The 24,335-nt window shown below is 37.5% G+C and overlaps 1 protein-coding gene across 6 annotated transcripts in view; it reads right to left on the bottom strand.

The window, feature by feature from the left end:
- USP9X (ubiquitin specific peptidase 9 X-linked) overlaps positions 1-24,335 on the bottom strand; it is a 136,467-nt gene that overhangs the window by 16,816 nt on the left and 95,316 nt on the right. For 4 of the 6 annotated variants that reach the window (XM_075196415.1, XM_075196412.1, XM_075196413.1 and 1 more), the window contains 14 exons: positions 21,996-22,104; positions 19,256-19,402; positions 17,519-17,665; positions 14,784-14,991; positions 13,121-13,341; positions 12,407-12,597; positions 7,546-7,719; positions 7,101-7,242; positions 4,921-5,671; positions 2,311-2,434; positions 1,500-1,725; positions 1,216-1,345; positions 894-1,079; positions 411-646 (listed from right to left, as the gene is read on the bottom strand). In XM_075196415.1, the coding sequence (XP_075052516.1) occupies positions 411-646; positions 894-1,079; positions 1,216-1,345; positions 1,500-1,725; positions 2,311-2,434; positions 4,921-5,671; positions 7,101-7,242; positions 7,546-7,719; positions 12,407-12,597; positions 13,121-13,341; positions 14,784-14,991; positions 17,519-17,665; positions 19,256-19,402; positions 21,996-22,104 (2,992 nt within the window). The remainder of the gene's footprint in view (positions 1-410; positions 647-893; positions 1,080-1,215; positions 1,346-1,499; positions 1,726-2,310; positions 2,435-4,920; positions 5,672-7,100; positions 7,243-7,545; positions 7,720-12,406; positions 12,598-13,120; positions 13,342-14,783; positions 14,992-17,518; positions 17,666-19,255; positions 19,403-21,995; positions 22,105-24,335) is intronic. The other 2 variants (XM_075196417.1, XM_075196416.1) reach the window with 1 other exon arrangement.

Below are 24,335 nucleotides of genomic sequence, written 5' to 3' on the forward strand. Positions count from 1 at the left end.
TTTAGCGTTTTATTTTTTCATGAAAAATATACAAATCCCATTTTCAAAAGGCAAATTACACCCAATTATCTCTTTACTCCAGCCACCTTGTGTTTTCCAGACAGGCAGCTGTTTGTCATCTGCCCACTGCCCTTCCATATTGCAGGTAAAGAACCTTAATTTGTTACCAGGCATTTGTTTGGAGGGGAAAGGAGATTAGCCAAAAGGGACTGATGGCTGCCTGCTGTGTGCAAACCCACAGAAATGTATATACCCAAAGCTAGAAATAGACAATATTTTCACATTTATTTTTCTGCAAACACCACAAGCTGGGGGGAAAAAAGTTAGTGTACCTTTAAGACTAACAGTAGTTCAACAACAGTTATATGCACAAATTTAAAATAAGAAATCTAAAATAAAAATTAAAGTACATTATAATTTGTCACCTGCCACAGCAGTTCACTGAGAACGGTAGACGAGAACTGTGGATTTTCCCAGCAACAAAATCTAAGCAGTTTGATGGTCTCTTCTGAGTTGCTGCAGTCCTCAATTATCTTCTTCACATAACTGGTTTTCACAAACAACAACTCTGCCACATTTTGCTGTAGAAGCATTATAGGCTGCGATAAGTTGGGATCTCCATAGGGGTTGGAGAGTGGTGGGTTACCTAGAATTGGGAAGATAAGAGCAAATGAAAAACCAGTGTGTTCCAGACATAATTATTGGTGGTATTTGTCACCATGCTTGGTATATTGCCTCAACTGCTTTACATTTTTATTATTTCCCTATTACAGATTAAAGACAATACTTTGTACTCAGACTCAATACACACATTGTACCACAGTAATTGATTAAAGGCATATGGGGACATGCTTATTTTAATCACAGATTTTTTTAATGTAAAAGGACATTACCATTAATAGAGGACTGCATACGCGATGATACATCGCAACAACGGATTAGCTGTGACACTACAGTGTACAATTTGCCCAATTCAGCATACTGATATTTGATTGGAGGACCTGGACCTTCATCCATTGCTACTAACATAAAAGTTGCAGGCACATTGAGTTTCAAGAGCTGGGTCTTTTCTTGCATACCTGAAATTGAAAGATATATGTTTTATATTAAATCCAAAGTGATTGAGACCAGATATGCTGGTCAATACAGGCTCTTCTTATTTATTCGCAAAATTAGAAGTCAAAATGTGGAATGAAAATAAGATTTTTTCCTCACCAAGATTAGCATACATGACAAAGAGGTTGAAGTACTGTTGTAAATGACGTCCATGCTCGGACACTTCTCTTCTTAGAAGGTTCAGGACAGCTCTTAGCAACTGATCACTCAGGCTCAAATTATCATAGGCCTAGAACACAAACCACATGGATGAACAACAAAGAAAGAACAAAGACTAGCACAGTGCTGATAGGGTTTATCGGAAATTAAGAGATCATGAATGGCAGCTCAAGGCCTTTATCTACTGCACATGTAAAAACACTACGTTTTTAAATAAAATGTACCTGAGTTGATGGTCCAGGTGAAGGAAAGGGTAATGTACAGGGCCCATCTTGCAAAGAAAAATGTGCAATAAATACTACAAGCTTTGCAAAAGCTCCCCTAACTTCAGCACTAGGGCACTCCAAAAGATATTCAGAGAAGCGATTTGGATAAGCAAAAAGAACGCCATGTGCAAACCAGTAGCGGACATTCTTACTATGGCGGAGTAGGATGCACAGTGCATCATACCTAGAACAGAGCAATAAAAAAAAAAGTGTCAGGTTTACCTAACACACAACCAACTTACTTTGACAGAGCAAATAAAGCCACAAATACAATAAATAAGTTAATTGTTATGCATTGTCCCTTTCCTGGCAAAAATGTATCACTGCCTGTGTGTTGTATTTAAGCATGGGGAGAACGTTGGCAATTTGAAAGCACAGAAACAAATTCAAAATAAATGTGGCACCTTAACAGACATGGGCTGTGTCATCCAGTAAAGAGCTACATTCATAACACATTCCACCAGCTGTTGCAGTGAATTTATTCTCATGACTGGAGCCCTCCAGACCTAGAGTTTTGTTTCCTGCTGAGGCTTGATAACAGCAGTGTTCACAAGTGGACATTGGGTATCATGGAATGTACCTCACATATGTTATACAGCATTGCAATAAAAATAGAGGGCGGGGATCTGTCTTCATGTGAATCACCATTTATACTAGATCTCCAATTAACTTTAATCTTATACATATCCCCTGAGGCCTCATTATAAAGGTTGCATCTAAACCCAACATGTAGCAAATGACATATATTCAACATAATATAAAGTTTTACCAGTCACTGGCAGGACCACGGACTACTTTCTTTGTATGAAATCCTGTAGTGAACAAGAATTTAGCAGCAAGCTGTATACTAATCATGGTTATTTCTTCTGGCTCAGGCATCAAATGTTCTTGTCCTAAAAACATATACAGAGAGTAAAAGTGTTTTCGTAGTACAAACCGCTCTTGAATAAGTTACATTTTTGTGAGAGTGAGTAAAAAGTCATGTAAATGGAGCAATCTATGCAATTGGGTGCAAAGGAAAATAATGGTATTGACCATAGCAACCAGATTGCTGTGAAATTGCACTAGGAAAAATTACATTTACAATCTGCCATAATCACCACCTTTTTCCTTTGCACCAGTTTACAAGTACAAAACAATTGGCAAAACATATATTAACATTCTTTGCACGAGTTCTACAGAACATTTTGCTCAGTAAATACAGTTTAAATTTTCAATAAAGTTAAATTTTACATTCTGATATTGTCTCTCCTGTGAACACAGTTAAACAGCACTGTGTTTGAGATGCTTCTAACAGATACATCAAGTGCAACCAAAAGAATGTTTACATGTATGGCTTATTTCACTAATGTGTTTTATACTGTCTACAGATACACAAGAGAAGGGAGCAAAGACAGAAGGATAACTGAATGAACAAAGTTAATCAGTCTAGTTTAATATATGGAGGATATGTACAGTAAGTACATCTACAGTAAAACATAGGTGGATAGTATTTCCTGATATTTCATTAATGTAACATACAGTTCATTATAATTCTGCTGCCAATAGAAATTACGGCCATTAGCTGCTGGCTCACTATGTCATGTAACCTTTTATACCCTTTTTTTGAACACAACATAAGAGAGTAGCCTGAGCAGCCTTTTGATTTTGTGGCAGATGTTAAATTCTTCTGGAAACCTTAACAAAAGTTGGCAGTGTCATAACAACAACATGTTGCATAAAATCCCAAGCTGAATATTCTCTGCCAGAGGAATATAATGACCATGAACTCTATTAAAAGCAGAGCAGTACAATTACCGTATTTGCCGGCGTATAAGACGACTTTTTTGCCCTAAAAAAATGCCTCCTAGTTGGGGGGTCGTCTTATACGCCGGGTGCACCTTACACTAATCTATTGGCCAATAGAATCTTCCGGATGGGACATCACACCCGGAAGCTAGAACCGGAAGCGTGCCGTACGCTTGTGATCTGCAAACTATCTCCTATCAATAGCGGGACTGATCACCCGCTATTGTCTAATATCTGAACATCTGAACATTACCAGCCCCTTGGAATTACACAGCGAGACATTTGGGACCGGACAACTAACAGATTACTGCTCCGCAAACGCAAGTATCGATATCATCTCCATGTGGAATTAGTCAGACATATGTACTGTTATTTTCCTCAGCTTTATAACTGCAAGAACGTTCTACAGTTTACAACATTGGGACTGTTCCATATACGAATATTTTATCTATGATCATCTATGGCAGTTTATTTATGCATTTACTGTGATATTTTAGAACACCTTGTCACCATCTGGTCCATCAGCGGTTGTTGAGCCAGATCTTTCCAACAATTAAGATCAGAGTACTACCCACACTAACATATATATGTCAGGATTACATGTATATTCTTCAGTGCAATTTTATATTTTAATTTTTTATCTGTTCCCCCTGGTCTGTTCCAGGGGGTAGTCTTATACGGCGAGTATATATCAAACTCTATATTTTGAGTGGAAATGTTGGGGGTCGTCTTATACGCCCAGTCGTCTTATACGCCGGCAAATACGGTAACTGTAAATAACACCGATTAAAAAGAAGCATTTTTTTTTTTTTTTTAAGATTCCCATTAGAGGAGAGGATTTGTTGTAGAATGTCCACTCTGCTATTACTTATAAAACATAGTAAAACTCCCAGCCCCCATTTCAGGTAGATAGACACATTGCAGAGGAACTTGTCACTTGTAAAAAGTTAAGTCCCAAAGTGCAAAAAAGAAATAAAAAGGCACCGGCTTTGTTTTTTCACTATGGAATGTGGACCCAATGTGCTCTCCCCCTGTTGTAGCAGAAACCAGCCCAGACTGTCTGCACTGGTATTGGTTGAGGATTTGTGGATGATAAGTTGCCCATTTATTTATTTATTATTTATTTCTGAACCAATCACCTTTACGGCTATGACTGATGTACTTAAAATCCTCCAGGGTGTCAGTGATCCTTATGCCAGATATAAGTTTCTTGGGAACTGCAGGGGTCAAAGACTAAGAAACCCTTGTAGTTCTTTCTGCTAGTTGGCCAAAAGATGAATTCAGATGGCTTGTGCTCTAGATCTGCAACAATTGGCACTCCATGTTAAGAAATTGCTCACAAATAGTTTTAAACATATGTGGCTACTGTAACCCTGGTGCCATATCATCAGAATGAAATAACCAGTTCTGAACCATGACATCTAAGAAGCATGCTGTAGCCAATAGGACTCCACCCCTAAGCCAAAAATAAAACATTTTAACCAAACAATTAGACTAACCATCCACAAAACAGAAGGATATATATTATACACACAAACAGGAATTTCTACCCGTATACATGTCATCTGTGTAATGTAAAAATAATACTGACCTGGGGGTGGGTTCAAATAGACACTGTTGCAGGTTAGTAACTTCTTTATAAATTGAAAATATTCTAAGCTGAATTGCATCCGGTTGTGCATGAATTGGACATTTTGCTTGCGCACACTCCGTTCAATAGCTGATGGCATCTTAATCTGATGGGGTTTTGAGGTGATTGCTAACTCAGTAATATATTTGATCAACTCATTGTCCTTGTCTAGAGTGTCCATACGTTCATAAAAAAGAATGTAGGCATTCCACCACCTCTTTTGACGTCTGTATGACATTCTTTTCATCATGTGATCAAACACTTCCCCCATGTACTCTCCGCCAAAGCACTGGTTTTTCATTTCCTCATCATCGTCCATTTTGCATTCTGTTACATCTCCATCATCAAACTTATACCAGCGGTTCTTTTCACCATCTCCACCGTTTCTTTGAATGATGTAAGAATAGTAATGACCTCCGCTGGCCTGTCCACTGTGCACCAATACCCCTACTAGTCTGTATTTAGTGCTGCCAGCAGGCTCATTTTCAGTCTGTTCGTTGGGGATGACCTGATTCTCAGGGTTTACATCATCTCCTTCCAACTTGGCTACACCTGCCACTGTGTATGGCTCCATATCTAGCTCTCGCGGAAACTCAAAATAGTCATTGAATTTAATTGCACATTCCCTTTCCCAGTCGTAGTCAAATCGTTTCAGTTGGATGGCTAAAACCGGAGGCAGCTTCTTGATGAGCAAGCGCTTCACCGTGTCAACCTAAAAACAGACAAATTTCAGAAATTAGATTTTCAACCTCCACAAAGAAATTGTTTCAGAACCATATTATGTAATAGTACAAAGCTTTTAGGGTTATATTTTATATGTAGCGCCAATAAAAAATGAATAGATACAGGTCACATCTTAAAGCAAGCAGAATAAACAGCAGTTATTTGAATGCCAATGATATAATTGAAGCAAAAGTATGACTGCAAATGTAAATAGCAGAAGCAATAACAAATATAGAATGCACAGGAATTACTATTTCCACAAAGCATCTCAAAGTTATTCTTTAGCAATACCTTGTAACCAAGTACAGTACCAGTCAAAAGTTTTAGAACATCCCAGTTTTTATTGAAATGTAAGCAAGTCAAGACCAGCAAATAATCTGAAATAAGTCTGTAAGAAAAGCCATTGCTAAGATGGCAAAAGACGACAAAGAGGCTTGCCTAGACAATGAAGCACCGCCAGTTGGCTACTGAAGACTGTAAGTAGGTCTCATGGGCTGATGACCAAAATTTAAAATCTTTGGTTCATCATGCAAGGTTTTTATATGCTGTTAAGTAGGCAAAAAGATGGTTCCTAAGCGCATGACACCAGCTGTAGAACATGGAGGAGGAAGTGTGATGGTCTGTGACTATTTTGATGGATCCACAGTCAGCGGACTTGCACTCTGAACCAAAAGGGCTGCCACAGCCATGTAATAGCCTCGGGTCTATGCCTAGTTGGTCAGGAGTTCATCTTACAGCAAGATAATTACTTAAAACATACCTCCGGGCTATATTAGAACTACTTTTTGAGGAAAACAACAAGTGGTAGACTTCAAATCATGGGATTGCAAATCAGTTTCCAGACTTAAATGCTATTGAGCTGGCTTAGGATGAAATGGACAGAAAGGTGAAAGAAAAGCAAACTACAAGTGCAAAACATTTTTGGGAAATTCTGCAACAGTGTTGGAAAGTACTTCCTGAACTGTATTTGATGTCTATGTAGAAAGAATGCCAGAAGTGTGTACGGTGGGCATATCTGCAAAAGGTAGTAACTTTGAAGAGTCAAAAATTAAAACAAAATTTTGTTCAGTACATTAAGACATTACACTGCGTAAATGTAAAAAAAAAATAAAAAAAAATTAAAAATAAAATAAAAATATATAAATGGAAAAATGGGAGTGTTCTGAAACTTTTGACTACTAGGGTATGTATTCTACCATATCATTACATGAACCCTAGGGTCAATGATTCATTAGCGTTATAGAGACATCAGCCAAACAAGCTACATCTGAGCATGATTGTTTTGAGGATGGGACCTAGACATACATACACACAATGACTTATCCAGATAGGACTGAACATACATAGGATAATAAAATTATAGCAACTCTTGTTCTTAAAAATAGTTCATAATTTCACGAAGACATTAATCTTCTCACTTTTTTGTTGCACTTTTCACAGTGATATGCGTTTGCACCTTCCAATAAGTCTCCTTTAACATACTGTTCCATTGAGTCAAGCAGATTTTGGTGGTTCCTAATATCTACATTCAAGGTAGTAAAAGATTCTTCACATTCGTACCTGCAAACGTAAAAACATTAATGTTTTTGAAGACTAGTAAAAGCATCAAAGATGTTGAATATAAAAAAACTAATGTTTGGGGAAAAGTGAAGTGGACATGAATATTGTGACTGGAAACATGTAGCTCAGGAAAGTCATCTAGCATAAAATGCCCTTTTTATCTACCTCTACCCATGTTACGTTTTATAAGCTATATCTAAGCTTCATGTTAGCCTACCCATTGCATCAATGTGAAAATGTTTAATAAAACTCACTTGTATATAATAAATATATTTTCTAAATTTCATTCATATTGTGACTTACCTATGGGGGCATCCTTGACAAATTTTTTGATCAGCAAAGGATCCTCCCAAAACTTTGCTCAACATCGTTGGATGACCTAATGCTTTTAAAGCTTCGTCTAAACTGTCAACTAGCGAATTAAAAAATTCTAAAGCATCATGTTGCTCCCGAAGATTAACTGGTTCTCCCCAAAGCCTGAGAAAACAAACAAAAAAACAGGAAATATAAATACTATTTTAATAAAAACACTGTCAAGACACAACTGCAAAATGTAACAATTGTTAAATATATGTAAATATTTCAAGATTTGACAGTTTTTTATACTATTGTTACTAGATATATGTGCAGTCGAGGGAAATGCTCATAACTCCTAAATTGTGCTCAGATAGCAACTTATGACATGACGATAACTTCAATTATGAATAATTATAAGGATGAGTGCAGTCAAGGGACATATCAGTTATAACCATTTCTGCACCTCTTCACATACACATTTTCAGCAATACCAACATTGGTTTTACTGACAGATCTTTTATACAGTGGTGGTCAACACATGACCCTAAAGGCACCTGCGGTCCGCAGAGCCTTCACTTGCAGTCTCCAGCTACTTCCTGCTTTTCCCAGTCTATACACCTAAATGGTCACCTATACACCTTATTGTCTGCATTATGCCCCACTGAGCTTCAGCCATGGCCCAGCTTTTATTGAACAAGAGGTGGGACTTAGGGTGAAGCTCAGAGTGTCATAAAGTAGATAAGACAAAAGTATCTTATTTCTTCGCCCAGAGGAGACAATTTATGTATCATGTGACCCCCTCCACAAAACACAGAGAGGTCCCGGATGCTAGCTAACGTACATCTGATCAGAGCAGGAGGGACATGCAGTCTACTCACTGTGGTCTTCCTCATATTTCCACGGAAAATAATTGCGCAATTTCTGCTTACTTCATTAAAACAAGGTAAAGAATTTTTAGTCAGACCCTATCATGCGTCAGTGAGCTGCAAATTCATATTACAATTCCACTTACACGTGAACAGACATTTTCTAACATGGGAAACACTGAAAACAATTGCAGGTAGTAGGATGGAAACTTTTATGCAGAACAGAGTTGTGCCTGCTCCAGTCTTGCTTTCGAAAGCTGGCGAAAAATTTGGTAACCTAGATGTCACAATGAATAGATTATAACTTGTAACACTTCTTTATCTTAAATTAAAATGCCTGCTGAAATATTACAGATAGGTATATCTTGATTAAATGTAGTTCAGGTTGCCCATCAGTACTCTAATCATTTAAATATGCATACGACTGGAGGTGGCAACAGAACAATTTCTACGCTTATATAAAAGCTCACCCCCATGAAAATCAGTTTTATATCTAGCAAAGCAGGGACAAAAACAAATCTGACCTGTACATTCAATACAAACACCCCCCCCCCCCCCCCCTTAAAGGCAACCCATTCAATAAAAAGTAATTCCCATTACCTACAAAACACCTGATCCCAAAGCAGTAACAGGTAAGATGACAATGCTACAACTTTGCAAATATGTTCAATTAAGACACTGACAAGATAAATGTAACCATCATATCTGAACATTACAAGCATTAATCATGAGAATTTATTTACACCTGAAACTCATCTGAACTGCTGAGTGCACTTAGGCTACCAAATGACTGTGTCCTCTGCTTAAAAACAAAGACATGTTGGCAACTGATAGAAGCTATGCAATTTCCAAAAATCAGAAACCAAAAAAGGGATTGGACTTCTCCTGCTGCTTCACTTGAATGTCGCCCAAGTTGGGTATCATCTGGACGACTGGCAAGAGCTGGACAAAGCACACATTAAAGGCGAATTCCACCCAAACATTAAAAGTTTGTTTGTGATTGACTTTTCGCAAGTTAAACATACACACAAAATATTACTTATTTTAGTCAGGGGAGGCTGTCCATGCTCCTGCTAGAAGCATATAGATGGACAATATGTTGCCTTGAAGTATTCCACAGTCCAGAAATGCTTTTTAGCTTTTGCCACAGTGGGATTTTATCATGCAAGCAGAAGTGAAGGCAGCCTCCCTTTCTTATGCCAAAAATCAGGGTATCAGCATAACTGCAAGCATATCTGGACCTCAGGTTAGTGATGTGCTGCATTAATGTTAGACCTATGGAAGTCCTGTTGAAACTCAATTTTCTGTCTTAAGCTGGGTACACACTACAGAATTTTCCACCAACTTTTTATGCCGATCGATGGTCCGATTGCTCGGTCAATGGAGTGCATACACACTAGCCTTATTTTAGATGATAAAGGGAAGAGCGGCCGCCCCGTTAGCGACTTTTTACAGCCATGTTGTCGTGAGCAATAATTTTAATTTCACACACACTGAAGCAACATTTGCGGGGCAGAGCTTTCACTATAGTTAACACCCAAAGCCGCATAAAAAGAGAAGGCAACACTGTCTTCATTCATTCCTATAAAATAGAAGTTTATTACCATACATAAAATTTTGAAAAAAACATTTAACTTGTAAAGTGCAATGCAATAATTATTCCCTAATAATAAAATTCCTTTGTATGCAATGGAATGCTCCATTCTCTGCAGGAATCATCGCTGATTGGTCCACAGCAGAAACGAACGCCCATGTCCGAGTGTATACAATGACATGTGCCTGTCTGACGACGAGAAGCGTGAGAAGATGGCGAGCGAGGAGAAGGTGTCCGTGGGGGTTGCGGGTGAGTAGAAGGTGTCCGTGGGGGTTGCAGCTATGGAGACGGAGACTGTCAGAGATGGTGCTGGAAGGGCCAAAAAATGTTGAAAAGTTAAGGTGGGGGATGGAGATGCTCAAGAAGAGCAAAGCCAATGAGCCCGAGAGGTGGAGATGATGGCGAAAGTACTGGACCAGTACGACTACGACATTAAAAAAGGTCAGTAGCACGTGTAGTGAACCTGTTTGAACGACTTTATTTCATTCTAGTTTCACACGAAGCAAAGCAAACGCCTAATTTATAACAGATTTTTTTTTTTTGGCAGAATGAAGAATTAACGGTGAGAAGGCCTGTTTAGATACCACTGATCCCACTAATGAAACACCTGGTATCAAAAAAGAAAAAATTAATGTTGAATACCAAGATATCAGAGATGTTATACACGTAGGTATTTCAGTGAACATGTATCGACAACTACATGCTTTGGGCGGATACCTATACTGTTATAATTAACCAAAATAGCGCCTGTTTCCAAGAATATATGGAGGTTAAGCCTATTATTGCGATTGCGCCACAGGGACCACAACATAAACTGATCCCGAGCAATGTGCAAGGTGAGGAAATGAGAGTATTTTTGGTGTTGGATATAAATTACAGATATAGAAGATTAATGGTAAACAATTTTTATTTCCTTGTTTCGTAGGTAAAAAAAAAAAATCAAAAGGGAATAGAAACCCAAGCAACATCAAGAAAAAAAAATTAAACACCTTGAAAAAAAAATTTGTTGAAATGTGTATGCTGTTTGGAACTGTTCTGCCACAAACCAGTAGCACCTTTAAAATGTAATACTATTTTTTTACTCGTCATTCTGCAATAAAAAATGTTGTACTTTTTTTTCCTGCAATAAAACTGTTGCATGAACACTGTGTGGTTTATTCTGGGTATTTTAAAAATATTAGTTAAAGGTTAATATGACTTAACAAGTTTAATAGTTTATAAAGGTCTACGTTTATAAAAGGGTAAATATCAATAGGTTCCCAACATAGATGCAAAGGATAATAACACACGTGCTTTACACAAGTCTACAACCAGACAGGCGCAATACACATCTATACAAAACACAAGTCTGTGATGTGCCGATACCGCACCACGTGGGACTGGTACAGGCATCACAAATTTACATACACACGCCCCCCAAGTAGAAGTAGTATCGGAGGATTGTCGTGGATCAGTCGGAAATTTATACACAGTACACAACAGAAAGGAGATTGGAACGAAAATATTCAACGGTACAAGCAACCAAATGAGGCGACAATCGTCCATTTGGGCAGACTTATGACCATCGTGTCACACACTGACCCGACTTTCGAACGAGCGGTCGTATGTTGGCTGGTTGAGCCGATTATTGGACCAAAAAACCTGTAGTGTATACCCAGCTTTAGGAAGAATTATCATTTAAGGAGAAGGCAAACCTTTGTGTAAGAAATACTAAGGAACGCATTGGAGTATGTTCTGTATACAACTGGCTCTGTCAACATCCGTATTTCTAGGGAAGTTGGAGTCAATGAAAGCATAGATGTAGACTTAACAGTGTATAGGTTGGAATACTAGGCTGTGTCACCAACTGCTGGCACAATGTCACAAGAGACATGTTATCGCTGTATTACTTACAAGCAGAGGTAAGCTGTGATCTTTATTAAATAACTTGTAGTCCACATCTCCAAAGAAACACAAGTGTTGGGCTCAATATTTGGGGACCTCCGATTACTCTGACAGGATAGTAAGAGGTCTACAATAGTAGGTAAAAGTGTTCATTGTGCCATGAGTTATCAGTAGACCACTAGGATACCAATGATAAAGAAAGCTACCATGACCTTGACCTGTGGGAACTTTTTATTGATTTGTTTTTGCCCTGTTGTCACTTTTACTAAATAGAGTGGTCCATGTTCTAGTTTTCCTTATTTGCTTTTCAACAAAACATTTATATATAAATGTAGATAGACTTGTCATTGTTACAACACGTACAAATGTGCATTGATCAGGATCATATATAAAAGATCTGTTGTTTCCAAGTGAAAGAAAAACACAAAACAATTGCATTTATTAAGCTGTATGAGAACATTAACATACCAATAAAGTTAAAATAACTAGAACATGTTAATAGCCACAGCAAAATGCAACAAACCTGAACTGCTTCCAAAATCCTCTTGGAACATAGTACTGTAATCTGGATGCTGCCAAATGACCAAAGATAACTTGCAGATGTCTCAGCACACCAATATTGTATTCCTTTCTATCCTCTGTTTTGCTCAGTGAGGGCTTGTCGTCATATTGGTGAGGGTAACCAAAGACATCATCTCGAGGGTCTACATTGCTCTGTCCAGATTTAAAAAAAACAAAAAACCTTATTTAAGAATCGGCACTATCTATAGCTTGTTTATAGAATACAACTTCAAATTTTAATTATAAAGATGCAGAAATCCAAGTGATATTGCAATGCTAGATTGTGGGTCTCAAATGCATATTCCACACACTCACCATTGTATCATTATTGTATTCTCTAGTTAAGCATAATTTAGAAAAATTAAACAAACAAAAAAGTTTCACTGAAAGTTGTCTTTTGCGCACTTATTTCTCAGATCAGTGTTTAGCTTGGATTTCTGCATTCCATATCCTGTAAGTTAAGACTCCAAACACATTAATGTCAAATTTCAAAAATAGGCAAACCTGACCCTGCTGGATGGCAGTACTTGGCATCTGCTCCAAACATGAGATTGGAATAAGTCCCATTAATACGCCACTGTAAAGTAGTTAACTCTTTAGCTGTCAGTGCATCATGCAAAATATGCACTTCAGAAGTCACACTAATTTTCACACAGATGGTTTAGTCCAGTTTTACCTCATTGTCCTGTTTCTCATCCCCAGACATATCATCATCAACATCAGTTCCGGTGCCTTCAATAGCAAGAATTCCATTCCGTATAGCAGGGATCATGTACAACTGCTGAATGACAGAGTTCATGTAACATGTAGCACCAGCATTTTTTAGCCCAACAAAACCCTTGGGAGGTCGAGGTCCAACTGGAGGCAAATATTCCCACTCAGTAAGTGCTTCACAACCTATAAAAAGAAAAGAAAAAAAGGGAAAAAGGATTAAGTAATCAGCTTCCTCTTTGCATAATACTAAACCTAGTTAATTCTTGGTGTTCTCAGCATACAACTCTTATTTTTCTACAGGGATCTAGAAGGAAAGCTTTGGTTCGGTCCTCTGCTACCACTATCCACACATGTTGAGAGAATAGTTGTGACGGACAACTTCTGAGCAGTACCCAACAGCTATGATGAACCCAGAAAGCGCATTGCCTCTTGGGAGCCACAGGGGGAAAAAAACATTGTAGGGCAGCTCAGAGAAGTTTGGTTGCAGACACTGTGCCTCTGGCTCAAAACATCATGGAGCAGAATTTGGCTCTGAGGTAGCACTAAATCCTGGGGTCAAAGCATTACAAGATAAGATCCACCTACCTCAGGCTGAGAAGAGCACTTGCCAAAAAGGGGCTAAGTCCTGTGGACAAGGGAAGATGGTAAAGGAGGAAGTAAGCATCTCCCTTTACCACTAAAGTAAATGTAAAGTGTCCAGGCCAACCCTCGAGCACAAATAAGAGGGTTAAAGACCAGACTTTTACTCATACCCTCAACTATCCAAGTGTGGAATGGTTGGGGTTTAAGGAAATGATCCCATATTGCATCTCTAGGACCGATAGACTTCACACTTTTCACAGTTTGTATTATATTTTGGATATCTATTTCTAACATGTTCTCAAAGGGCCAACAGAATAGAAAACTATAATTTTGGAATTTAACCTGAACTTGTGATCTGACAGAACCAATGCAAAGGTCATGTTCTTAGAAAGGATTGTAGCTACAAACTATCATCTGGTATGTTAGAGGACCATTCTTATTGTTTTTACATTCTTCATTTCCTTCATCCATATGAGCCTTAAGTTAGTGTCACTGTATTTTTATGCTGCCAACAGACACATATGTCTTTTCCACTTAGCATGCAAACAAAGCAAAACTCTTGATTACGTTGATATAAAACAGAAGTGATTTCTTATCAGTGCAATAGCATGATATTACAGAGTGTGCCCCCAAAACAGTCGCAATGTCTGATAACATACTCTATAATTCAATTGGTTTTGATTGGATTGTTAACAAATATGTAGTGAAGATGACCAATATTGGCAAGTGTGTCTGGTCATCTTCAGGCCCCATTTACACTGAAAGCATCCTGGCCACTTGGCCCGAACAGCTGATCTCATTAAATTTGGCCACTTTTGTGGCTAAACTGGACTTAAATCTCTGCGCTCCATACTATAAAGGAAACAGTAGACACAGTTGCTTCAGCAGATGTTACACAGTCTTAGAACCATTTACACAAAAGCATGGTGTAAAATATTTATTCAGGTATCAAGATTTCCTGCATCAAATTTAAATAAAACTAACTCATCAATGGTTAAAATGTAACACTTGTGCAATATGCATAATGTTTTAATAAGCAATACCTGTGTAATACATTTCGTTCAATGTATCTACAATCTGTCTGAGATTACGAACACATCCCACAGCTAATGCAACCAGCAACTCAAATCCAGCATTTATTGTAGCTGGTGAACTGCACACCGGAATAGCTTGTTCAGCAGGTAGCTCTCCACTCTTCATATACTGCAAATATACGTTGGATGCTGGGAATATGAAGTCATCAATCAATTCCTGGAACAAAATGAGAACACATTTTATACAGTCAAAACCACTCTATGATCAGAGCCATGCAAGTATGAGCTATGTATACTTTAGAAAGCATTAATATATTTATCAGATATTGCCTGGATCAGCTCAAATCAAGGACAGACCAAACATACAGAGACCAGTATATGCAAGTAAAATAGAAATACCAGTTCAGCAATATAACTTGCAATCCTTTTTCACTTTTATCCTAGGGCACTCCCATAACAAATGCCAAAATAAGCCCTGCATAGACTTACATTAAGACCAAAGTGGACATCTTTTTAAAGGGATAAGATATATTTTAAAATTAGGGAGTGCTATCCCATCCAACTGCTTAGTTCTTTGAAGTAATTTTAATCTAACCCTAGGCCTTTTATCCACCCAGACCAAATGGTAATATAATGTTCAATTTTACAAAAAAAACTAGTGGAGATATACACTAGGGGGTGCAGCAATATGTAGAGACTTTTGGGTTGGACTATCATTTTAATTAAGGGCTATTCTACCAGACACTAACAGGGGGAATCTTTTCCAGATATGGGATCAATTCTTAAGATAATCAAATTGTGGTTGAATATGTACTGCGACATATTATTTGTAACCCATATACCCAGGTATGTAAACATAGATGTCCATTGAAGGGGAAACTGTCTAGAGGATTCTTTTTCCAGAATTCTTCAAGGATAGAATACTGGACTTCTCCCAATTCATTTTAAGTCCTGAAAATAAACCAAACCCATGGACAAACTTGGAGCAATCTATGGATTCATCACAGAAAAAAAGAAGCATATTATCTGCATACAGTACTATCTTCTTTGTTCGTTGCCCCAACTCAAGACCATGAATAGTACCATGACTTCTAATTATACAGGCAAGCGATTCAATAGCAGTTGCAAACTAAAGTAGTGAAAGAGGGCATCCTTGCCGAGTACCTCTACACAAAGCAAAGGGAGAAGATACATAGCCATTTATATAAACCAGGGCTGCAGGGCTAGAGTACAACAGCTTAATCCAGGCTATAAATATTGGGGGCCTGTATCAAATTTTTTTTTAATGCCTTCCAGAGAAATGTCAATTCCACAAAATCGAATGCCTTGGTGGCATCAAGGGACAGCATCACCGATTCCTCACTCCAAATACAGGACATTTGTATTATTGGGTATAGTTGCCTAAGATAAATTAGTCCATATTCCCAAGCATAAATCTGGTTTGGTCTGGGTGGATTACCTCTTCAATAACTGAGTGAAATCTGGCGCTATGAATTGGGATAAAGTGGATCCTTCCCTGCCTTCAGAAGCACCTCAATCAAAGCCCCAGTCATGGATTTAGATAGAGAAGGTCATTAAGCCATTAAAAGTTTCAAAGAGATGGGGAACATAAAATGACTTGAGTTTTTTTCAGAGTTCAATTGAAATCCCATCAACCCCCAGAGTTTTACTATTAGGAAATGATACAATAGCCATGTCTATTTCACCTAACATAAGTGAAGAGTCAAAAAGTTCTTTACTTTCCTCTGTAAATTTAGGAAGGGAGACAAAAAATATTACTCAATTCCTCATTGGAATCAAATAGTTTCAAAATGCTTATAAAATACATTAGCAATATCTTGAATGAGCACTCACCTTTGCCCTGTTATATATAAAATTTCTGTAATACTGTTATTAGAATTTTCTGCCTTTGTTAAAAACTGCCAGTTCTATCTGCCTTCACGTATTAATTAAGCATGCTTCTCGAATGGAACTCTACGTTTACATTTTTCTAAAAAATAATTGTCCATTCCCTTTGCACAATCAGTCATTGCTCTAAGAGCACAACAGCAGGAACTCTTATTCTAACATCTGGCACCTATGTTTTAAGTCTACCTCCCATTTCTTAAATTGTTGTTTGATTCAGTCACTCTACTAATCAAAGTGCTGCTTAAATATGCCTTAAATGCATTCCACTGAAATGGCAGTTGACGCCAACAAAAAAAAATTAACAGCCTCCAAATCTAGGCTTTCCCCTGTTAGGGTTAGTCAAAAAGAATTAAACTTCCAAAACACCTAATCCTTTTGGACATTAACTACCATGAACAGTACAAAGGTGAATGGTCGGATATCCTCCTGGATCTATATTCAACTATCAACACCCCAGGGAGCAAGTTTACTTTTGGTTCCATAGAAAAGGAAACAAAATGAAGCGCAACATAGGAAACTTCATCTAAGAAAGCATTCCTCTTCACTATTTTCACAAAATTATTGCAGCTCACAAAATATACATTCTATTTTATTTTGCAGCCTATAATGCACACAAATGTTTACATTATTGGGAGCACTGTTTGTTTTGGGCCAAATGAAAATTAAAATGTATTAGCAAATATTTTATATAGAGTAACATTTATTTATATAGTGGCATTAACTTGTCCATCAATTCAATAGAAAAAGAGCAACATCACTTTTGCCTCACATATACATGTTGTAGGATTCATTAAAATGCAGAAGGAATCATATATAAAAAGCAACATGGACCATACCTTAATGAGGTTAGCTCCCCCTTTCTCACACCCAATGTGGTATTTCTTTTCAGGCGTCTGGAATGCTAGCAATTCTTTTGTTACTCCCAAGTGACCTTCAAGAATGGTCTCCTCAATACCCGTTTCACCAGTTCTCTTCACATCATCCTAAACAAAAAAAATGGCCAGACACTTAGATCACATTTTTCAATGTTGTTGATTGCAAAAAAAACCTGCTATAAAGCATCAATCATCATTGATTATAGACTAAGCTCTTTGTTTTATGGGCTATAACTTTTGTTTAAAATGCCAAAATTACGATGTATAACTGGAAGAATAATCATCACAGACAAGCTTGAGACATGTTTCATGCTAAAATAAGAGTCAAACTATTTTGTCAGCATAGTAATATATTAGCCATGTTTTCCCACACTACAATATTATTTCATTTCTGCATAGAATTTTGTCTGCTTAGGCCATCACATAATATCTGCTGCTGTGAAGTAACAGCACCAGAAAGTGCTTTAATCATCAAGTATTTATGAAGTGCTTTCATAGTCTAGTGTACTTATATATAATGGAAACTGTACAAATGAAATCACACAACAAAACATGACTAAAATGCAGCATACTCAATCACATACACACTACTATTTATCTGCAAGTGGTGATGGGAAGAGTTGGGTGGAATAAGTGCATCCTTGCAGAGCACAGAGGAGCACTTAATTTTGCAGAGCAACTGAAAAAAAAACCCTCCCATTTTGTGGAGCATGATCATTAGAATTAGGTAAAAAATATAAATGGCAACTTTTTGGGGGGCTTTCTTAGCTGTGCGCAGGGGCATATGGCTATTTCCAATGCGCAAAATTAGGACTTTTGGGCCAGCTATGAGCTAGCAGAGATCTGCTCACATCTTATAATTCCGTGTTAGAATGCAGTTGAGAAGTGTATTTTTGGGCACACTTTGTACAATAAAAAAATAAATAAAATTCAAACATAAATTTGCATTAAGGCCAAAGGTTCCCTAACATTCTATTATTTTAAGCCATAAATTTAGCAGTATTGTAGAATAGAAATGGAAAAGCTTTATTCAATGAAAGGAGATTCTGAAGTGGTAGGAGGTTGAACTTTTGAAGTTAGTTACATTATTATTTTGGGCGCCTCTTAATTTTTCTTGCCTCCCTACACACTTTAGACATACCTCTAACCTGCAAATGCATCTATCAAGCACAAAGAGTAAGCGCACACAATGGTTTGCACAGTGCAGACCTGTGCAAAAATCAAGGTGCTGTGCATGTCATAAATTAGGACGAGAGAAAGACTTCACGGATATTACGTTTTTGCTGTTGAATATAAGATGCAAAACTAGTTACATCATAATCATAGAGACAGATTTTGCTTTAAAAAAAACAAAACAAAATTAGAAAACTGAATTCAATCAGTGACTTGGGGTAGACTGATAAATATAGCAGCAAACCACATTGCCTTGACAACTATGTAAACATTAGACAGCACAATTCACTACTACATAACAAAACAAGTATTTTTGTAGTTTGTATGCCACAAAACTAGTCACATTAATTTGCACTTCGATGTAACTACTTTTAAAACCGTAAAAATAAGAAACGTGAAGAAAAATTGCATTCTTAAAAGTTATACTGTCTGCAAGTTCACCCATAAATATATATGTATATTATAAAAACAAAAAAAAGGCAGTTTCTTATGCAAGTGAGTGATTTAAAAATCAAAAACACTTACTCTTATCCTCTTGAGCCAATCAATTTCATTATTTAGCAGAACTTCTGCATTCGGGATGTTAATGTTGCTATTGTAGGCATAATTCAGCAGATGTCTTAAGAGGGTGAAGTAATCTCCAGCATGTTTAGCCCGTTCTCTAGCTGTACTCTATAAATTGAACACAAGTAAAGAATTTCCACCATGTTTTAGAATACTTTGGGGGGTATTCAATTGTTAGCCAGAACCGCTAAAATCCCACGCTCAAAAAATATTACCGTTAATACGGTAATATCTCGTTGGATTTCAGCTCGCAGCGCTGAAATCCAGCGAGTAAATTACCGTATTAACGGTAATATTTTTCGAGCGCGGAATTTTAGCGGTTTTCGCTAACAATTGAATACCCCCCCATTAAATTCAATTCACTTAGAAAAAAATGTAACCACATTTTACACCAAAGTAGAACCCTAATTGCCACTAACAGTCATTACGTATTTAGCCAGATTTTAAAATGGCTAAGATGATGGCAAATCTCTGTATCCAAAACAATATGCTTAGCAGGAAATCTCTAAAGAATATGGATCAAATTATTTTTTTTAACTAAGTATGTAATATTATATTTTTTTTTTTTTTTTTTAACATATATGACGCTAAATAAAACAGGGGATTTATATCCTTATTGGACAAGAAAAAAACCATCTACTACTGGGTTAGTCCACAGAATATCCTGTGTAATTGCACTATTTGACCATTTGCTTCCCTGTCTGATTCACTTCACTGGTTCCTTTCAAAAAAAAAAAAAAAACTTAAGTCTAATCCGCCTAGAGCAGTTCTGGTTGTGGAGGAAGCAGACCTATCACACCAGGGGTGGAGCTAAAATATATAGAAATATTATCCAATAGCAGAAAAACCTCTGCTATCTTTCTACACACTGAAAGCACAACCAAAGTTGCAAACAACTGGTTCCCGTTTAACAGACAGAAACTACAAACAGGATAGAGATGTTGGATCAATCCTACAGTGTTTAATATAAGACACTGTGCAGGTGAATGATTGCTCCATGAAACCTCGGTGACGTTATCACTGGCTGTGACTGGATCACTTATAAGTAACTTATGGTATAAATGTATTTAAAGGAAATAGCGCAGGGCACTTTGGTAAAGGAAATATCTTTATTTCTGAGACCAGGGGAGGAAATTAGTTTTTTGTTTCAACTTTGCCAGAGAAAATGCATTATTTCTGAGGTATGTACCTGATGCAATAACCCTTTGCTGAGGAAATCTTGTGTGTATTTTTGGCAGGGAAATTACTTGTTTGGGGGTTTTCTAACTTCTCTTTGGAAATGTGTATTCTGCAACTGTCTGAAGAAAGGACCCAATGTTAATCTCATGTTAATTAGACCTTTTGATATGCGAGGGGTCCAGTTCCTGAAGGCACAAATTAAATTTTTAAATTAATTTTAAATAGATTTACTGTTAGATTTCCTGTGTCTAAAACAAGATGCAGGAAATCACAGCAAGTTTTAGGATACCCCAGATAAGTAAATATTGTTAGCTTTGCATTGCATGTAAATCCATGTTTTGTATTGAAAGTTGTTCTTGTTTCATCTGACCTGCTCACTGTTACCTTCGACTAGGGTGAGCAAATAAACAGCACTTACTTCAAAAAAACCTGCTTGGAAACTTCTCTATCCCTGTGACCTATAGCTTAGACCCAACTCTAACCCGTTCCCAATTGTTCTGAGATTTAGACCCAGCATTCCGGTACCACCGCTCTGCCCGTAGCCCAGCAACTCTGGCCAGTGTGATAGGCCAGGGGGGATCCATCTACAGCAACCCTGATAGGCAGGACGAGGTCAGGGGTACCAGCCTAGGTACACCAGTAACGGTGTACACTAGCAGCGTCAGTTACCCAGAAGAAACCCAGTACTGGATGCCACTAAGGATGCAGCACTTGTAAGCCCTTCCTACTGCGGTTAGAGGGCGCATTTGGGATAATGAAAGGGATCAGTGGCAAAGTAAGCCCAGTCGATTCCCAGCAACAGCAGCCAGGTGGCATAGGAGGTCCATCCTGTAACACTGGCATTTCCATAAGGCGAGATCCCTCTGAATCTACCAAGACTTGAGAGGCTGGTGTTAGAACGTCAATGTCATTGAAACGAATGTTAATGCTTGTAAACACATGGGGGTATACTTACTAAACTGCGGGTTTGAAAAAGTAGAGATGTTGCCGATAGCAACCAGATTCTAGTGATCATCATTTAGTACATTCTACAAAATGACACCTAGAATCTGATTGGTTGCTAAAGGCAACATCTCCACTTTTTCAAACCCGCAGTTTAGTAAATATACCCCCATGGTCTTTGTATTAAAGAAAATAAAAAAAAATGTCACAAAAACATTCCAATAACTAAAATAAAAGTTATGCAGCCCAGAATAAATATAGCAATATATTTGTTGGGTTTCACTAACTGTGTAACAACAACCAGGAACAAAACCATGAAAATCTGCATTACCTATTTTTCCCCATAACAATGAAATTAAAAGGAAATAATTTTTTTTTTTTTATTAATTATTTTAAAAACAAAAGAAAAGAGAAGATGGAGAAAACGTGAAAAGTGGGCTCATCATATCGGACAAAACTTCTAGTCCTGAAAAGGTGAAGTGTAAAACCTCCCAATACTGTAGATATAGGTATAATATTTTTAGCTATGACAAAAGGTTCTCTTGGAATATGAATAAAAGTGATTATTGAAAGACCTTACCCCCAGGACTGTGAAAAGCAGAGTTATGAAGAAGATCAGGGGCCTGTGTCCCATGCAGCACCTGGTTGCCATAAGAAAGAACTGCTCCTGTGCCATTTGTCTTACAAGTCTGGAAAATGCAAGAAGTGAAGATCATGTTCAACTAAACATATTTCTCATACATGTCTTACCAGTTGAAACTCAAGTTAACAAACATTTTTGCTCCAGTTCCAACACAAAAAGGTGTCAGACTTGGACACAAATTATTAACACACAATTATGCAATGTGTATATAAATGCAATCTACTTTTAAACAAATGTAGTCCAGAGAAAAACATTTTAATATGGATAACACTGGAGGAAAAAGAAAAAAAACAACAACAACTTTCTGCTTTCCTTTTCTATTTTTCAGACTTCTTTCCATTGATCAAAGTAGGATAAAACTCAGCATTTGATACAAGCGTATCTGGAGAACATATAGCACAGCACAATTGTACCATGTTTATAGACAACAAACACTGGCTGATGGCACAAATTCATGGCTGCAAAGCACAGATGTCATGAGACAAAAAGCAAACAATTGATTTAGTTGCAGAAAGACCTGTACAAGCAAAGAACATTTTTCATGAAATGGAAGACATGCACCTGTAGGACAGCAGAATAAGTACTGCTTTCATGAAGGAATATGCCTTTACAAACTAACACTGCTACTATTCCAACATGTGTAACTAGAACCATTTTGAGACACAAGAAAGCTGGTGGAAAACAAAAACAATATAGAACACTTTGATGTATTCTGTGCCTTTGCACTGTGTATCTTTTACTCTGGGGAGTTTAATTCTCCTGTAGCTCCATATTGGAGCTAAAGCTCCATCATTGGGATGTATGGCTGACTTGATATGCAAGTATTTAAAACTGAGGAAATTGCAGCTGCTCCCTTGCCAATGACCACAAAATAGCTATTCAGTGGCCTATTGGCAGATATTCTAGTAAAATATAAGACTAATAAAACCAAATATCAACTTGTAAAAGAAAAATGTATTTAAGAAATGGATCCACTTGTCTAAATGTATAAGAGGTGCAAAGAAATCAGGAGAGAAAAAACAACGTGCAGACACATTGTCAGGGGCAGGAGAAATTCACTATAGGTGATGACCTATGTGGCACGAAGATCATATATGTAGCATTTCTTTTAAAATTATACAAACATCAATGGTTTTATTTGCTATAGCACCAGTTCCAGCTTCCTCGTTTTACTACCTCCTCCTATCTCTTTGGTTTTTCTGACCAATTGTCTGCAGGAACAGGAACCAATGAGGCACAAGTAAAGGAGGGAAAAAGCAGTAAACCATTGAGTAACTTGAAAATGCCAAAACAGCAGCAGATGCTTATTGGAACAGCAATCACTTTGGGAAATTATGGCATCTCATAGTCCAAAAAAACATGGCATAACATGCCATGAAAGGTTGTGAATGGTTCAGAATTTTCTTAATTTTTGCATGTGACCTTAAAATGTGTACAGATAGTCATCCAAGCCATAAAAAGACAAACCCAATTAAAAAAACACACAAAAGGATATACTTTCCTCAATTAATCAATATGATCCAACAATAACATTTCCAAAACGTGAAATTTCTTAGTCTACAAAGCAAAAAAAAAAAAAAAGTTGAAGCATGACTTTTGTGTTTAGGGTTATTATTTTGTTGCAAGACCAACCCTCTGTTGAACTTCAGTTTACAGACATATAGCCTCAAATTTTCCTGTATAATTTACCGGTAAAGACCGTCTTGGTCCTGTTGCAACAAAACAGCCCCAAACCATGATACTGCCACCACGTGTTCCACAGCTGAGATGAGGTTCTTATATTGGAATGCAGAGTTTGGCTGTCTCCAAACACAGCGTTTCTCAATTAAGCAAAAAAGTTCTATGTTAGACTCCTCCAACCACAAAACACAATTCCATTAGTCTGCAGGTGTTCTTCAAACTTTAAACAAACATCAATGTTCTTCCTTCATGCTATTCTCGCTCAGTGTTTGAACGATGATGAGCTCAAACACTGACATTGGCCAGTGGCCTGGGGTCCTCTCTGATCTCCCAGAATATTATATCTCATGCTCTGAGTGATTTTTGTTGGATGACCACTCCTAATGAGAGTACCAATGGTGTTGAATTTTCTCCATTCGTACACTCTCTGCCAGACAGTGGATTGTTGAAGTCTAAAGTATTAGTAATAGTTTTGTAACACTCTCCAGCCTCAATTCAGAGCATCAACATCTCTATCTCGGAGGTCCTCAGAAACCTCCACTGATAGATGAATGCACTAAAAAACCTGTGTGGTGAAGACCAGTCTTTGGTGAAGAG

Source organism: Mixophyes fleayi, chromosome 2 (genome assembly GCF_038048845.1).
Source record: "Mixophyes fleayi isolate aMixFle1 chromosome 2, aMixFle1.hap1, whole genome shotgun sequence".
NCBI lineage: Eukaryota > Metazoa > Chordata > Amphibia > Anura > Limnodynastidae > Mixophyes > Mixophyes fleayi.